Below are 13,584 nucleotides of genomic sequence, written 5' to 3' on the forward strand. Positions count from 1 at the left end.
TTGCCATGTGTTGTAAGGAACGAACCATTTCTTCATTTCTAATCACTTTCAGAAACAAAGCTCTAAACTCTAAGAACACAACCAAACCCTAAACTTATTTCCCTAAGTTATTTTCTCAACAAAAACACCTACTCAAGCTAGGATTAATTATCAAATCATAAACGGGGTGCAAGAATCAACTATCGTTGAGAGTTATCGATGGAAGTAACAGATTAAAAGACGGGTTCTCGGAGCATTGATCATGTAACACACCGTAATTTTTAATAGACAGAATAGGCCACGTGTCAAGATTTTATAGGGCCGGGAGTACGTAAATTAAATTTAAGTATAAATTTAATTTATAAGGGTTCCTAAAAATGTATTGAGGTTATAGGAGATTAAAATTTAAATTTTAATAAACAAAATTAATCGAGAGTAAGGGAATGCTTATAAATTAAAATAGAGTAATGTATAAGTCTCGAGCAAATATTTTTGGTGTCAATATTCGCGAAATAAATTTAAGAAGGTATCGTCAAATTTTCATGAAATTTTGACGTAGTTTTAAGTCAAGCGAGACTGAGCGGGACCTCAGTTATCATTTTTGATTTTTAGAAAATAAAATATAAGTCGGGTGTAAAAATTATATTTTATTCGTTTTATATTTTATTGGATTTTTGGGTAAAATTTCGCGAAATTTGAAATTAGCCTTCGTTTGAGTTACGTGCGACTAATTAAAAATCAGGGTTAAAGTTCATGATTGAGCTAGTATCAAATAGTACTTTAATCATTTATATATAAATGTTTTCATTAGAAACCAAATGAAGCAAATGTTTCATTTCTTCACCATTTTGGCGTCCAGATGCGCGAGACTATAGGGTTTCTCTCTATTCGTTCGATTTCTCGATTCCGAGTCAAATTTTTTCGATAATCCGCTAGTATTCAAGGTAATAACCGTTAATTTGAATTCGGTTATTAGTAATTTGGATTATGTTTGAGTTTATAACGGTTATTATATTGAATCGATCGAATTTGAATCGGTTTAACGTTTAAATTGCGAAATTGGATTGTTTGAATATGTTTTAATGTTCGGAGCGGAAAATTAAGTCTCAAGCACGTTGGAAAGCCCAGGGGAGCCCCCCCTTGGCTGTGCGAACGCACAGTCCCAGCTGTGCGGACACACAACGACACCGATTTGTCGGCAGTTGGATATTTTTGTTTCTTTTTGAATAGTATACTCGATTTTTATTCTAATGGACTTTGAAACGTGAACTAGGACATTTTAAATAATAAAAAGAATATGCAAAATAAAAAGGTGTTCGATTTAATAAAACACTGCGACGTTTTAATTAAACTATACATTAATCAGGATTATGAGTTTGTACCGAGAATAATATTAAAGTTTAAACGGGATATCCTAAGTCAGGATTATTTCAAACGTTATAAGTTAAGTTTTGTTTGTAAAGTCTAGATTTAGAGAGTCTATACTTAATTTGTAAGTAACATTTTAATTATGTATAGATACAATCTGTCGAGTCAAGACGCCGAGGTGTTTGACTGACGGGCTATAAGGAGCATACGTAATTATAAATTATCTCCCCATCCCACTGATAACATTAATGGAGAAATCCATAACCATTGATTGAATAGAAGTTTTAGATACAAAGCAATGGAGGCTAACAAATAGAAGAGAAAGCCTTAAAACCCTAAAACAAGACAAGTAGAGTTTATATAGGCTAGACTAAACTAGAAAAGAAAAGTACTATAATACCCTGACAAAGCATAATAATTATCTTAACATCTCCCCTCAAACTTATGATGCGATAGCTATAAGCATCGAGAGTTTGTCAGTCAAAAAACGAAAGCGCGAAGAGGACAATGATTTGGTAAACAAATCTGCAAGCTGTAAAGAAGAAGAGACAAAGGGCAACGTCAATGTGCCATTCTGATGATGATGGCGAGTAATATGACAATCAATCTCAATATGCTTAGTCCGTTCATAAAAAACTGAGTTATGAGCAATCTGAATAGCACTCTTATTATCACAATGTAAAGGAGTTGGTCGCCGCAAAGAAACACCCATATCAGCAAGCGACCATCGCAACCAAACTATTTCACAAGTAGTAGAAGCTATATCACGATATTCGACCTCAGTTGAAGACCGAGATATAACATCCTGCTTCTTACTTTTCCAAGAGATAAGAGAATTGCCTAGAAAAATACAGAAGACAGTAGTGGATTTGCGGTCAGTAGGATCACCCGCCCAATCAGCATCAGAGTAAGCACATAACTCTAAAGATGAAGCAGATGAAAGCAAGAGAGTCTGAAACTGAGTTCCATGAAGATATCTCAAAATACGAAGAACTTCAGCCCAATGAACTGTAGTAGGAGAAGTAACAAACTGACTGACAATGTGAACAACATATGCAATATCAGGACGAGTGATAGTGAGACAAACCAAACTTCCAACAACTGTCCTATATAGACTCGGATCTGGCAGAGGGGACCCATCAGAAATAGAATACCGAGCATTGAGCTCAATCGGAGTATCAACAGTCTTATTATCAGAGAGGCGAGCACGCTCAAAAATATCAGAAATATACTTAGATTGAGAAAGAAGATACCCTTTTGGAGAAGACGCAACTTCAATACCCAAGAAGTAACGAAGGGGACCCAAGTCTTTCATAGCAAAACTTCGAGTCAACTCAGACTTTAGCAAGCTAATCCCACAACATCATCACCTGTAATAATCATATCATCAACATAAAGAGAAAGCAAAATTCGACCAGTCGAGGTACACTTGACAAATAAAGCAGAATCATGGTTACTCGGGCAAAAACCAAGAGAAGTAATCACTGTAGAGAATTTCTCAAACCAGGCATGGGGAGCCTGTTTAAGACCATAAAGAGCCTTCCTAAGTTTGCACACTTCACCAGGTTGATGATCAATACCATGAGGAGGAACCATATAGACTTCTTCATGAACGTCGCCATTCAAAAAGGCATTTTTAACATCCATTTGAGTGATCTCCCAACGGCGAACAGAAGCAACTGCAATAAGAGTTCGAACTGTAGTCATTTTTGCAACAGGAGCAAAAGTCTCCTCATAATACATACCATATTCCTGAGAATAACCCTTAGCCACCAAACGAGCTTTATATCTTCAATAGACCCATCAGACTTTGTTTTAATCTTATAGACCCAACGAGAACCAATAGCACGTTTTCCTGCAGGAAGAGATACTAAATCCCAAGTATGGGTTTGATGAAGAGCAGTTAGCTCATCAGCCATAGCACGCTGCCAAAGAGGATCAAGAACTGCCTCTTTGAAAGATGAAGGCTCAGAAAGACAATGAATAGAAGCAAGGAATGAAGAAAATGAACTAGAAAAACAAGAATAATCAAAATCAGGTTGTCTAGTAGACTTACGATTTCAGACAGGATATCGATGTTCAGTAGTATCCGCCGTCTCATAAGATGATTGGGTAGTTGAGGGGCCAATAGGAGTGTCAGGATTCTCAGCAGGAGGTAGCTCATCATCATCAGTAGTAAAAGGATCAATGCAAACAAGATCAGGCATAGATATACTGTGAGAGCGGTCAGGAATAGTAAAATAAGGAATATGTTCAAGAAAGACAACATGACGAGAAACATATAACTTATGACTGACTGGATCAAAACAACGATACCCCATTTGTCCTGCACCATAACCAAGAAATACACATATAACAGACCGTGAAGTTAACTTACTCCGTTGAACATGAGAAAGAAGAACAAAACATGTAGAACCAAAAACACGAAGAAAAGAATAATCTGGTGGACAACCATACAATCTCTCATAAGGAGATAAGCCAGAATTATGAGAAGTAGGAATCCTATTAATCAAATAAACAGAAGTAAGAGCTGCCTCACCCCAAAATTCACTAGGAACACTAGCAGACAATAAAAGTGACCTAGCAGTCTCAAGAATATGCATATGTTTCCTTTCAGCAACCCCATTTTGTTCAGGAGTATCAGTGCAAGAAGTTTGGTAAATTGTTCCATCTAAAGCAAGAAGTTCCTTAAAAGCATGAGAAGTATATTCGCCTCCTAAATCACATCTAAAACATTTAATAACAACTGCATGTTGAGTTTTCACAAGAGATCGAAACTCATTATAGATGCCTAAAAAATCTGAGCGACGTTTCATAAGATAAATCCAATAATAACGAGTGCAATCATCAATAAAAGAGACATAATAACGGGAGCCTCCCTTTGTAGAAACAGGAGAGGGTCCCCAAATATCATAATGAATAAGATCAAAAGGTGCAATAGAAAATGTATTACTTTTAGGAAAAGGCAAAGCATAGAACTTTGCAAGTTTACAACGACTGCAATCAGAAATATCATGAGTTTTCAAATCTCCTAAAACTCCTTTAGACGCTAAAAATTGTAATCGAGACCTAGAGACATGACCAAGGCGAGAACGCCACAAATAAAACACAGAAGAAGACTAACTCAAATAAAAAGACGAAACATCCACACCAGGAACAACAACTGCAATCTTAGGAGTTTTGAGCTGATCCAATATATAAAGTCCTCCTTCCCTATGGCCTGTCCCAATCACTTCCTGAGACTTTGGATCCTGAACATAACAAGCAGAAGAAGAAAAGGAAACTAAGCAACCATTATCACAAATTTGACCAACAAAAGCAAGATTTAAAGTAAGACTAGGAATGTGATAAACATTTGATAAGGATAAAGAAGGTGTAATAACTGAACCAACGCCTTGCAAGGGCATAGGTGTACCACTAGCACTCATAACAGGAACAGAAACTTTAGGGGTCAAAGAAGTAAAAGATGACAAATTAGGTGACATATGATTCGAAGCACCAGAATCTAAAATCCAGGAGGAAGAAGATATACCTGACGAGCTAGATGACAAACCTATTTGAGATGAAGCTGACATGGCATGCGGCTGAGATGCAAGGAACTGCTGAAATTGCTCAACCATTGATGGATCTAAAGAAGAAGTGGTAAGTGCATTATGAGGGCGAGGAAGAAGAGGAGGTCCATTATGAGGAGCCGGCGGGCGATAACTCCATTGTTGAGGCTGCTGATGGGGCTGTTGCTGAGCAAACTGCTGTTTTCCTCTACCCAACTTTGGACATTGTGATTTCCAATGACCTTTCTGTTTACAAAAACTACATTCATCATGAGCAACAGTTCCATAAGGCCTAGCTTGCGAATTGAAATTGGGTCGTGGAGGCATGGCGAAGACTGATGGAGTAGAGACCGTAGAGACTTCCTTTGCAACAGAAGGCTTAAGGCGAATTTCTTCAGCCAAAAGTTCACTAACAACAGAATCAACAGAAGGCAGCGGATGACGATGTAGAATGGACCCACGAAGTCCTTCAAACTCATCACGAAGAGCCATTAAAAACTGTACCAATCTCTTTTCCTCTCTTTGTGCAATATAAGGCCCAAAGGCTCGTAATTCAGCAGATTCTGTGAGAGCCAGCTGATCCCACAAATCTGTCATAGCATCATAAAATTCCTGAATACTCATGCTTTTCTGCTGCAGAGCACGAATATCAGACTCCAACTAGCATTGTTTTGCAAAGTTAGACTGTGTGTACAGTCTAGCTAAATGTTCCCAAACCTCCTTAGTTGTCTAATATTTTTCTAATTGAGTACTTATCGAGTGCTTAACATAATTATTGATCCAAGTAATAATCTTGGAATTAGCAACTTCCCACTTATCTAACAAAGACATATAATCAGCAGTTGTGCTGTCGTCAGGCTTGACAAAAGCACCCGAAATATAGCCCCACTTTTGTTTACCCTACAGAAAATTTTTCATCACATAACTCCAATACGCATAATTTTTACCATCTAACTGAACACTAACTGCTTGAAGCGAATCATCTCTAGTTTTAGCCATATTAAAAAGAAATCAATAGAAAACTAACAAATTGAATTAACGAATCAGATAGAACAAACCCAAAAGACGAGCAGAGAGGACGAGCAATCAGACAAACAGACAACCAAAATTAATTCACCAACAGTTCCGAATTACCAAATAATCACTAACCTCAACAGCCGCGCAATCGTTCCGAATTACCAAATAATTCACCAACATTTGGATCCGCGAAGTTGTGGACGAGATTAAACTAATGGTAAGAGAGAGAAAAATTGGCTCTGATACCATGATAACATAAATGGAGAAATCCACAACCATTGATTGGATAGAAATTTTAGATACAAAGCAATGGAGGCTAACAAATAGAAGAGAAAGTCTTAAAACCCTAAAACAAGACAAGTAGAGTTTATATAGGCTAGAATAAACTAGAAAAAGAAAGTACTATAATACCCTTACAAAGCATAATAATTATCTTAACACCCACAACTTATTTTAATACTACTCCAAACTTTATTAAACTGACTAGCATTAATTCTAGTCTCACTAATACCAAAAACATCCAACTTACTTTTATTAATTAAAGCACACATTTTTTATTGGTTTAAGGAGCTATTCACTCCTATAATGTTCCAGACACCAATTGTCAATATCAAGCACTTTAGAGTTTATCCTAGCCTTTCTTCCATCTCCCACTGAGTCAAACTTTAGATTACCACCGATTTTTCCAAGCACAGGAACCCCATCCATAAAAAGATTATCAACTAGGGCCTTAAACGCATTTTCTTTCAGAATACCATCACCTTCTCTATCTTTGATATAGGGGTCACTCTGGATTTGTCACCACTTTCAATTTGGTTCTGCACAACATTATCAGCCTTCTCCTTAGCATGATTAATAACTATATCAGTCACAATAAAATCAGTAACATCATGTAATAACCCGAAAATTTAAGAGTTAAAATATAGTCACGTGTCTAATATTTTATTAGACGGGAGTAGGTAAATTAAATTTAAAGATAAATTTAATTTACAAGTGTCCCTAAATTTTTAATATGGCTATAGGATTGCAAATTTAAATTTTTAGAATTTAAATTTGATTAGTTATATAGTTAACGGAGAGAATATGGATTTATGAATTGGGTGCAGAATAATTCATAAGTCCCTAGCGAATATTTTTGATGCCAATATTCGCGGAATATTTTAAAAAGGTTATCGTGAAAATTTGATAAAATTTGGAAGCAGAAATTTTATCAAGCGCAGTCAATGCGGACTTAATAAATCAAAAAATGATTTATTAAGAATAAAATATAAGTTGGATGGGAATAAAAATAATATTTTTATTCTTTCTATATTTTATTAGATTTTTGGTAAAAGTTTCACGAAATTTGGAAGTCGTTTCCGTTTAGGCTACGGACGACTAGTTTAGAAGTAGGTTTAAAGTGCATGATTGAGCTAGTACTAAAGCGCACTTTAACCTAATAGTATATATATGTTGCTTGGGCTTTAAAATGAGTACAGATTACTCATTTCTTCATTTGCAAAGCAAATGAACACCTGCTTCCTCTCAACAGAGGACGTGAGCTAGGGTTTTGGGCGGTTCCGATTCCTTTCGTCCGTTTCTCGATTCTAACTCCATTTCTTCAACGATTACTCAAGTAATCGAGGTAGTATATCCGTATTAAACGTTTATATCGATTTATTTCGAATATAAACTCGTTTATAAACGCTTACCGTATCGAATTATCGTTTTAAACGTCCGTATTGATTTTGAATTGTGTATACGTGATTGTGAACGTTATAATTGCGTTTTTGGACGTTTAAGCAGGACGGGAAGTCCCGGAATTTTAATTCTGGGGCTGTGCGGAAGTACAGCCCACTGTGCGTATGCACAGTGAGCTGTGCGAGCACAGTGTGCGAACGCACACTGTGCTGTGCGAGCACAGTGTGCGAACGCACACTGTGCTGTGCGAACGCACACTAAGCTGTGCGAACGCACAGCTGCCCCAACGAGCGGTCTGGGGTTGAATTTTCTTCGGTTTTCGGAAGACTTTCCGGGGGCGATTCCGACGTGCTTTCGCCTAATAACCCGAGGTGTTTTCCAACCGAACCTAAAACATTTTTAATAAATGTTTTTAATTAAAGTTAGTTATTTAAAAACGATAACTTGCGTTAGAAGAAAGTGAAAAGGTTTTATAACCTAAACTTATATACTTTTAAAATGATATTTTAAAAGTAAAGTTAAACGTTTATAATGGACTTTAAAAGAGTTAAAGTCAACGTTTAAACGGTTTTGAAGATTTAGCAATCGGTTTTGCTAAATGCTTAGTATATGACCGAGAATTGTTTTGACAATTAGGTCTATACTATAAATGGTTTTCTTTAGGTATTGTGATACCTAAAATAACTTCTAGAGAGAAGTTAGAACGTTTTCTCAAAATGAGAATTTATAATATGGTTTTAAAAGAAAACAGACCATAAGTGTTACGTGTTTATATGATTATATGTTTGACCTAGATCTGGGTTTAAGGACCTAGAAATTTTATAGGAAACATATATTGATGTGTTTTATCCTGTTTGCTTTGTGTGTTTAGTCCGACCAGCTAGCCAGCAGTCTGACCACAACCACAGGATTAAGTTCCAGACCTAGCGGTGTTTGTGAGTTCATTTGTTTACTTTTGAATATTAGTATTCAATTGTTTTTAAATCATAAATCGCACTAAGTATGAAACTTAGCCAAGGAAGATCCACTGAAACGAGCTATCTATTGGGCAACAATAGGACTGTGTGATCACCGGTGTTAATGAACTAGATGAGAGGTAAATATTATAAGCATACATATTGAGATTAGGTTTTAAGCCAGATGCTTATAAAGCGGCTTAAACCTAATGGGTAGTCCTGAGGTGGCAGTGATTTAAGTTCCGGCCCAGCAACCCTATACAGAGTCAAGATGGCTGTGATACATATGTATACAGCTCATCCTGTATTAAACAAGAGTTGTGCATATGCATTATATATATGATAGCACTATAACGTAATCAGGACTAGGGTTTCATTTGGATCGAGGACTGGTAATATTTTTATATACCGATATTTTGTATATATGCGATTTTGGTATTTAACTGTAAACCTATCTACTCACTCAGAAATATTTATATTTTTGACCCCGTTGTTGTTTATCATTTTCAGGTACCTAGCTACCGGGTCTGGTCGAGCTTCCATCCTTTTCCATCAGGGAAGCTTATTCTGTTGTTATGTAAATAACACTTTAAACTCTTAGATGCTGCAATAGTGTATATAGGTTTGATATGCCTGTAGCCACGTCATGGTTCCTCTGTCTATATACTCTGATAGGAACCTGACTTTGTCTAGCTCTAATAAGTGGCTACTCAATAGGCATATGGTGTTTTATGGTGTCCCCTACGGGTGGCCAAGCTTCGTGTCTTTGGTCTGCAAAGACACTGTGTGTAGTTTTAGCTGGCCTTACGTTTGTGTGCCTGCTGTGCATGTTTTTAAATATGTTTGATACAACGCTTTGAAAAGGAAAGTGTTCGATATATTTTATTAAACATATTGTTCGGGTGCGCGGTTTGAAACAGGGCTGCCTGCGAGGCAAGGCACGTGAGCTAAGTCCCTGTACCACCGCACCGGTTTTCAGAAATGCGCGTGGGTCAGAATAACTAGGGTTATTCAACCAGCATTTCTGAAAGCGCGATATCGCCTATATGAATATTTTCAGAATGTGTTTTCCACGTTAAACGGAAAAATGTTTTAACGGTGTTTTCTGAAAACGGGTCGTACGCGATGTACGATATATATTTATATTTAAGAGGCGAAAAATTTATAGAGGTTTTAGGCTTGCTACGGGTTTCGGAACAACCATTCCCATTCCCTAGCGCCGGTCTCGGCTCGAGTTTCGAGGCGGAAATCGGGTCGTGACGAAGGTGGTATCAGAGCAATGTTTTAGGACTTCAATGTCCGAAGTATTGTTGCTGATATATGATAAGTAGAGGTACTAGAAGTCATAAGAGTTCCTAGTGAACTATTGCAGCAACATAGGATTCGAGTCATGTCTTGATCAGTTGTCAGTTATTGAATACAATCAGCTATAGATAGCAACTATACATGTGTGTAGTGTGTATTGATGTTTTGATCAGGAACACATGAGTTGTTCTTGTGTTCGAGATACGTTACAACTGATAGAACATGTGAGATGTTCCTAAGTTGGAAACACGTTACAATCATGGAGCGAAATGGTCAGAACAGATGACCAGTATTTGAGGAGAATGGTTCTGTTTGAACACAGGACAAAGCGAAGATTTCCTCTAAATTTTTGTTCGAGAAAATAGTTAGATTTTCTCTGAATTGTGTGTGATTGTTATATGTTTTGCTTATATAGGTTTAATAGTTGATACCTGTTATATGAAAATGTGATTTTTCTATAACTATTACATACGGTACTTATGCTGAAATTTCATGTGTTTCAGTATGTCTGGGCCTAGTAGAGCTCATACGCATGTGGGGTCTGATCCACATAATGTACCAGGTTTGCCTGTTATACCTGATACATCTGTTCCCATAGAGGCTGTTGACTCAACATCAGCATGTGACATGGACATATGGGAGGATGCTATTGGAGTAGAGGAATTAGAGAGAATGTTGAATGAAGATATAAACAGTACTGGAAATAGCCATAGCTCTGTGTCTGAATCGACTGCTACGTCAGCTTATCTGGGATTTAAGGTAAAAGAGTTCTTGGCTGAGGTGGACCATCTAAGGAGGGTTCAACAGCAAATAAGACACTCGCCAAATCAGTCATGGGAATACGTAAGCGAGTGGGAGGTGCAAGAGAACCAAAGTTTGGATAGGCTGAGGGATTATATGGACAAGTACACTAGGGAAGACTTGAATGTGGAGGCATATACTGTTGAGTTTATGCGTTTATGTGAAGAAGTACCTGAGTTAGTTCGTGATGGTGAGGAAGTTGCAAGTAGGTACGTCAAAGGTTTAGGGCCTGAGTTCGAGGAACTTATGGCGGTAAAGTCAGATTCTGTGGCATATCTGGCTGGGCGTGCGAAGCAGATAGAGAGTAAGTTGAGGAGGAATGATATACCCCTCCAGCCGTACTATTACACCAAACCTGAAGAACCTACTGCTACATTTCCTGGAGTAGGAAACTCTGGACCCGCGAGGCACTACAACCCCTACTTTGTTCCGCGAGGGGGAAAGGATAAGGGAAAACTGAAATTCCGCGGAGGGCGAGGTAAAGGCCCGATGATTCGTGAGGCGTTTCCGTCTTCGCGATCATCGTCAGGTAATGTTTAGTTATGTGTTTAATGTTTAAGTTAGTATGTTTATGTGTTTTCAATATCACGATAGAATTGGAAACATAAACTACAGATATAAATTATATCCTTAAACAAAAAGAAATACACATATAAGTAAACATTAAAAGATGAATGAGAAATGAGAATTGACAAGTTAAGGATGTTAGAAACGTGCATCCTTAAAATAGAAATCAATAACTATTGATAAACAACCAAATGATGTGAAGCAATAATAATCCTAATGTGAGGATAAATTATTAGGATTAAGAAACTTGAAATGTTACGGAGAAGTAGTTTGAAAGAAGCTTACAAAGTGAGTATTGCAGTTTTATTTTAAAAGAATGTATTATTGTGCTCAGATGCATCATGAATGCATATTGCAACAATCACTATAGAAAAAGGAATACTTGAATTCCATATATCTATACAAAATGATTTTGTTAGGACATGCATCATGTATATTGTATATCAAAGAGAAAGAGGATTGTATAGCAACTCTTTGGGGATGAGAGATGTCATCACCCTGAGCCACAATTGTACAAAAGTTTTAAAACGTGAATTGTTAGATTCACAGTTTTGAAGAGATAAATTTAAAGAAAAATCCAGCTGGTACACACATATATTTGTATATGTGAGTGAATATGTGTAAATGCACATATGTTTGAAACGATTGTTTTGAGAAACCATTCGTTTATAAAATAAAATTGTTGTGAAATAAATTGTTGAGAAACAATTTGTTTACAAAACAAACTGTATTTGTTTTAAAATGTAAGCATACTCGAACGAAAACTCTGTAATAAAGTCAAGGTAGGATACAAGATAGTGAAGATAAGATGTGATTTTTATTGTTCATAATAAACAATAAAGATCTGGATTCTAATGTTTCATTCCGAAACATCAGAAGTTATTAAGGATTGAGAAAAGTAGGAAGTGAGAATTTACATTCTTACTCTGAAATAGACTGAGATGTAAGTCTAGTAATGGACTTTTATGATAAATAGAAGTTCAAGAATAGATAATAGAAGATAATTGCGATTAAGATAAGAGAGAGTAGGATCTAATTAAACACAACTCGGTTAGTTTGACTTCAAGTAACTGTCGGTGAACAAAGTCATACGCATGTGTTTAATTAAAATGGATATGAGATTGGTCTTACAGACAGAGCAGATGTCAGTAAAGGACATATCTCTTAAATCCAAACGAGTGGTTAGATGAACCAAAACTCATAAGTCTGAGAGGAGTAAACCTCAGCACTTAACCAACAAATAATAACGAATAGTTAAAAGAAAGATGATGAAAAGGAAAATAATTTTCAGAACCAAGTAGTTACACTACTAGTTCTGATTTGAATAAAGAGAGTCGTTAATTATGTTAACGACTGACAGACTTTGTGAAGTCGTGTCAAACAAGGTATTCATTAATAAATGATTCTTAATTATTTAATGAATAAATAATATACTTAAACAGTATAATAAACCTTGGATTAACATAAGTTGAAAATGTTATCAAGGTAAGAAGGAGATAAAAAAAAAAATAGTGAACTTAAGGAGTAAGTTTCAGATGTTATCTGGAAACTAACAGAATATAGTGAAACCCCATTAACTAGTGATCGAACCGTTAGATTGGTTTGATATTGGGATAGGATAATCCCAGGACGGTTATCTAAGTTTTAACCGTTGCGATCGTCGAACGGAGAGGTATATGATACTTGAAGATGGAGGTGATGCTGTGAAACTTGCGTGAATTTTGGCAGTGAGCCAAAAGCGCAAGTGATCACGATAATAAGTGTAAACTTTAGTTAGCTTGAAATTGTCAACATAAGCTCCATATATGTATACAAAATGAATTTGAAAACTGTGTTGAGACAGTAATTTCAAAAGATAAATTCCGAGAACCGGGCCATATGACTGTGAAGTCTAGGCTGACTGGTAACGGAATATACATGTAGCGTACATGTATTTTGAGTGTCGGGCCAGAAATGCGTAAAGCATGGCCGACTAAAATTGAAAAATATTTAATAAACATTTTGTTTTAAATGTAAAATGTTTTGAAAATGGAGCTAAAGTTGATAGTCAGTTAATTAAACATGATAGTAACAGCTATAGCACAGTTATGAAAACTGTTAGCTGTGATCAAGGAAGATATGTATATGGAGAAGAAGTTAAGAAGTCCAATTAACATTGAAAATCCCGAAAACTAGTAATGGAAATATAGTTTTGCGATGATTGTGAAGGACGTTAGAAGGTGTTTCATAGTGAGGTAGTTAGATTATAACCACACCCACACCTATTCAACCACATTCCTGCAAGAGAGAAGATCAGCTACCCAATCTGTATAAGGAAGTTACTATAGATTGAGGAGTAAATAAAGAACATTCTATACAAG

At 36.4% G+C, this 13,584-nt stretch overlaps 1 protein-coding gene across 1 annotated transcript; it reads right to left on the reverse strand.

Annotated features, from left to right (window-relative positions):
- Positions 1 to 1,789: 1,789 nt before the first annotated feature.
- LOC126656714 (uncharacterized mitochondrial protein AtMg00810-like) lies at positions 1,790 to 2,662 on the reverse strand. Its single transcript, XM_050351320.1, has one exon. The coding sequence runs from the start codon at positions 2,660 to 2,662 to the stop codon at positions 1,790 to 1,792; it is 873 nt and encodes a 290-aa protein (XP_050207277.1).
- Between the last annotated feature and the right edge of the window lie 10,922 nt (positions 2,663 to 13,584).

This window comes from Mercurialis annua, linkage group LG7 (genome assembly GCF_937616625.2).
Source record: "Mercurialis annua linkage group LG7, ddMerAnnu1.2, whole genome shotgun sequence".
In the NCBI taxonomy this organism is placed as follows: Eukaryota; Viridiplantae; Streptophyta; class Magnoliopsida; order Malpighiales; family Euphorbiaceae; genus Mercurialis; species Mercurialis annua.

Excerpts from the sequence above, each read along its gene's own strand:
- LOC126656714 (XM_050351320.1), bottom strand. The coding sequence starts at position 2,662 with ATGAAAGACTTGGGTCCCCTTCGTTACTTCTTGGGTATTGAAGTTGCG.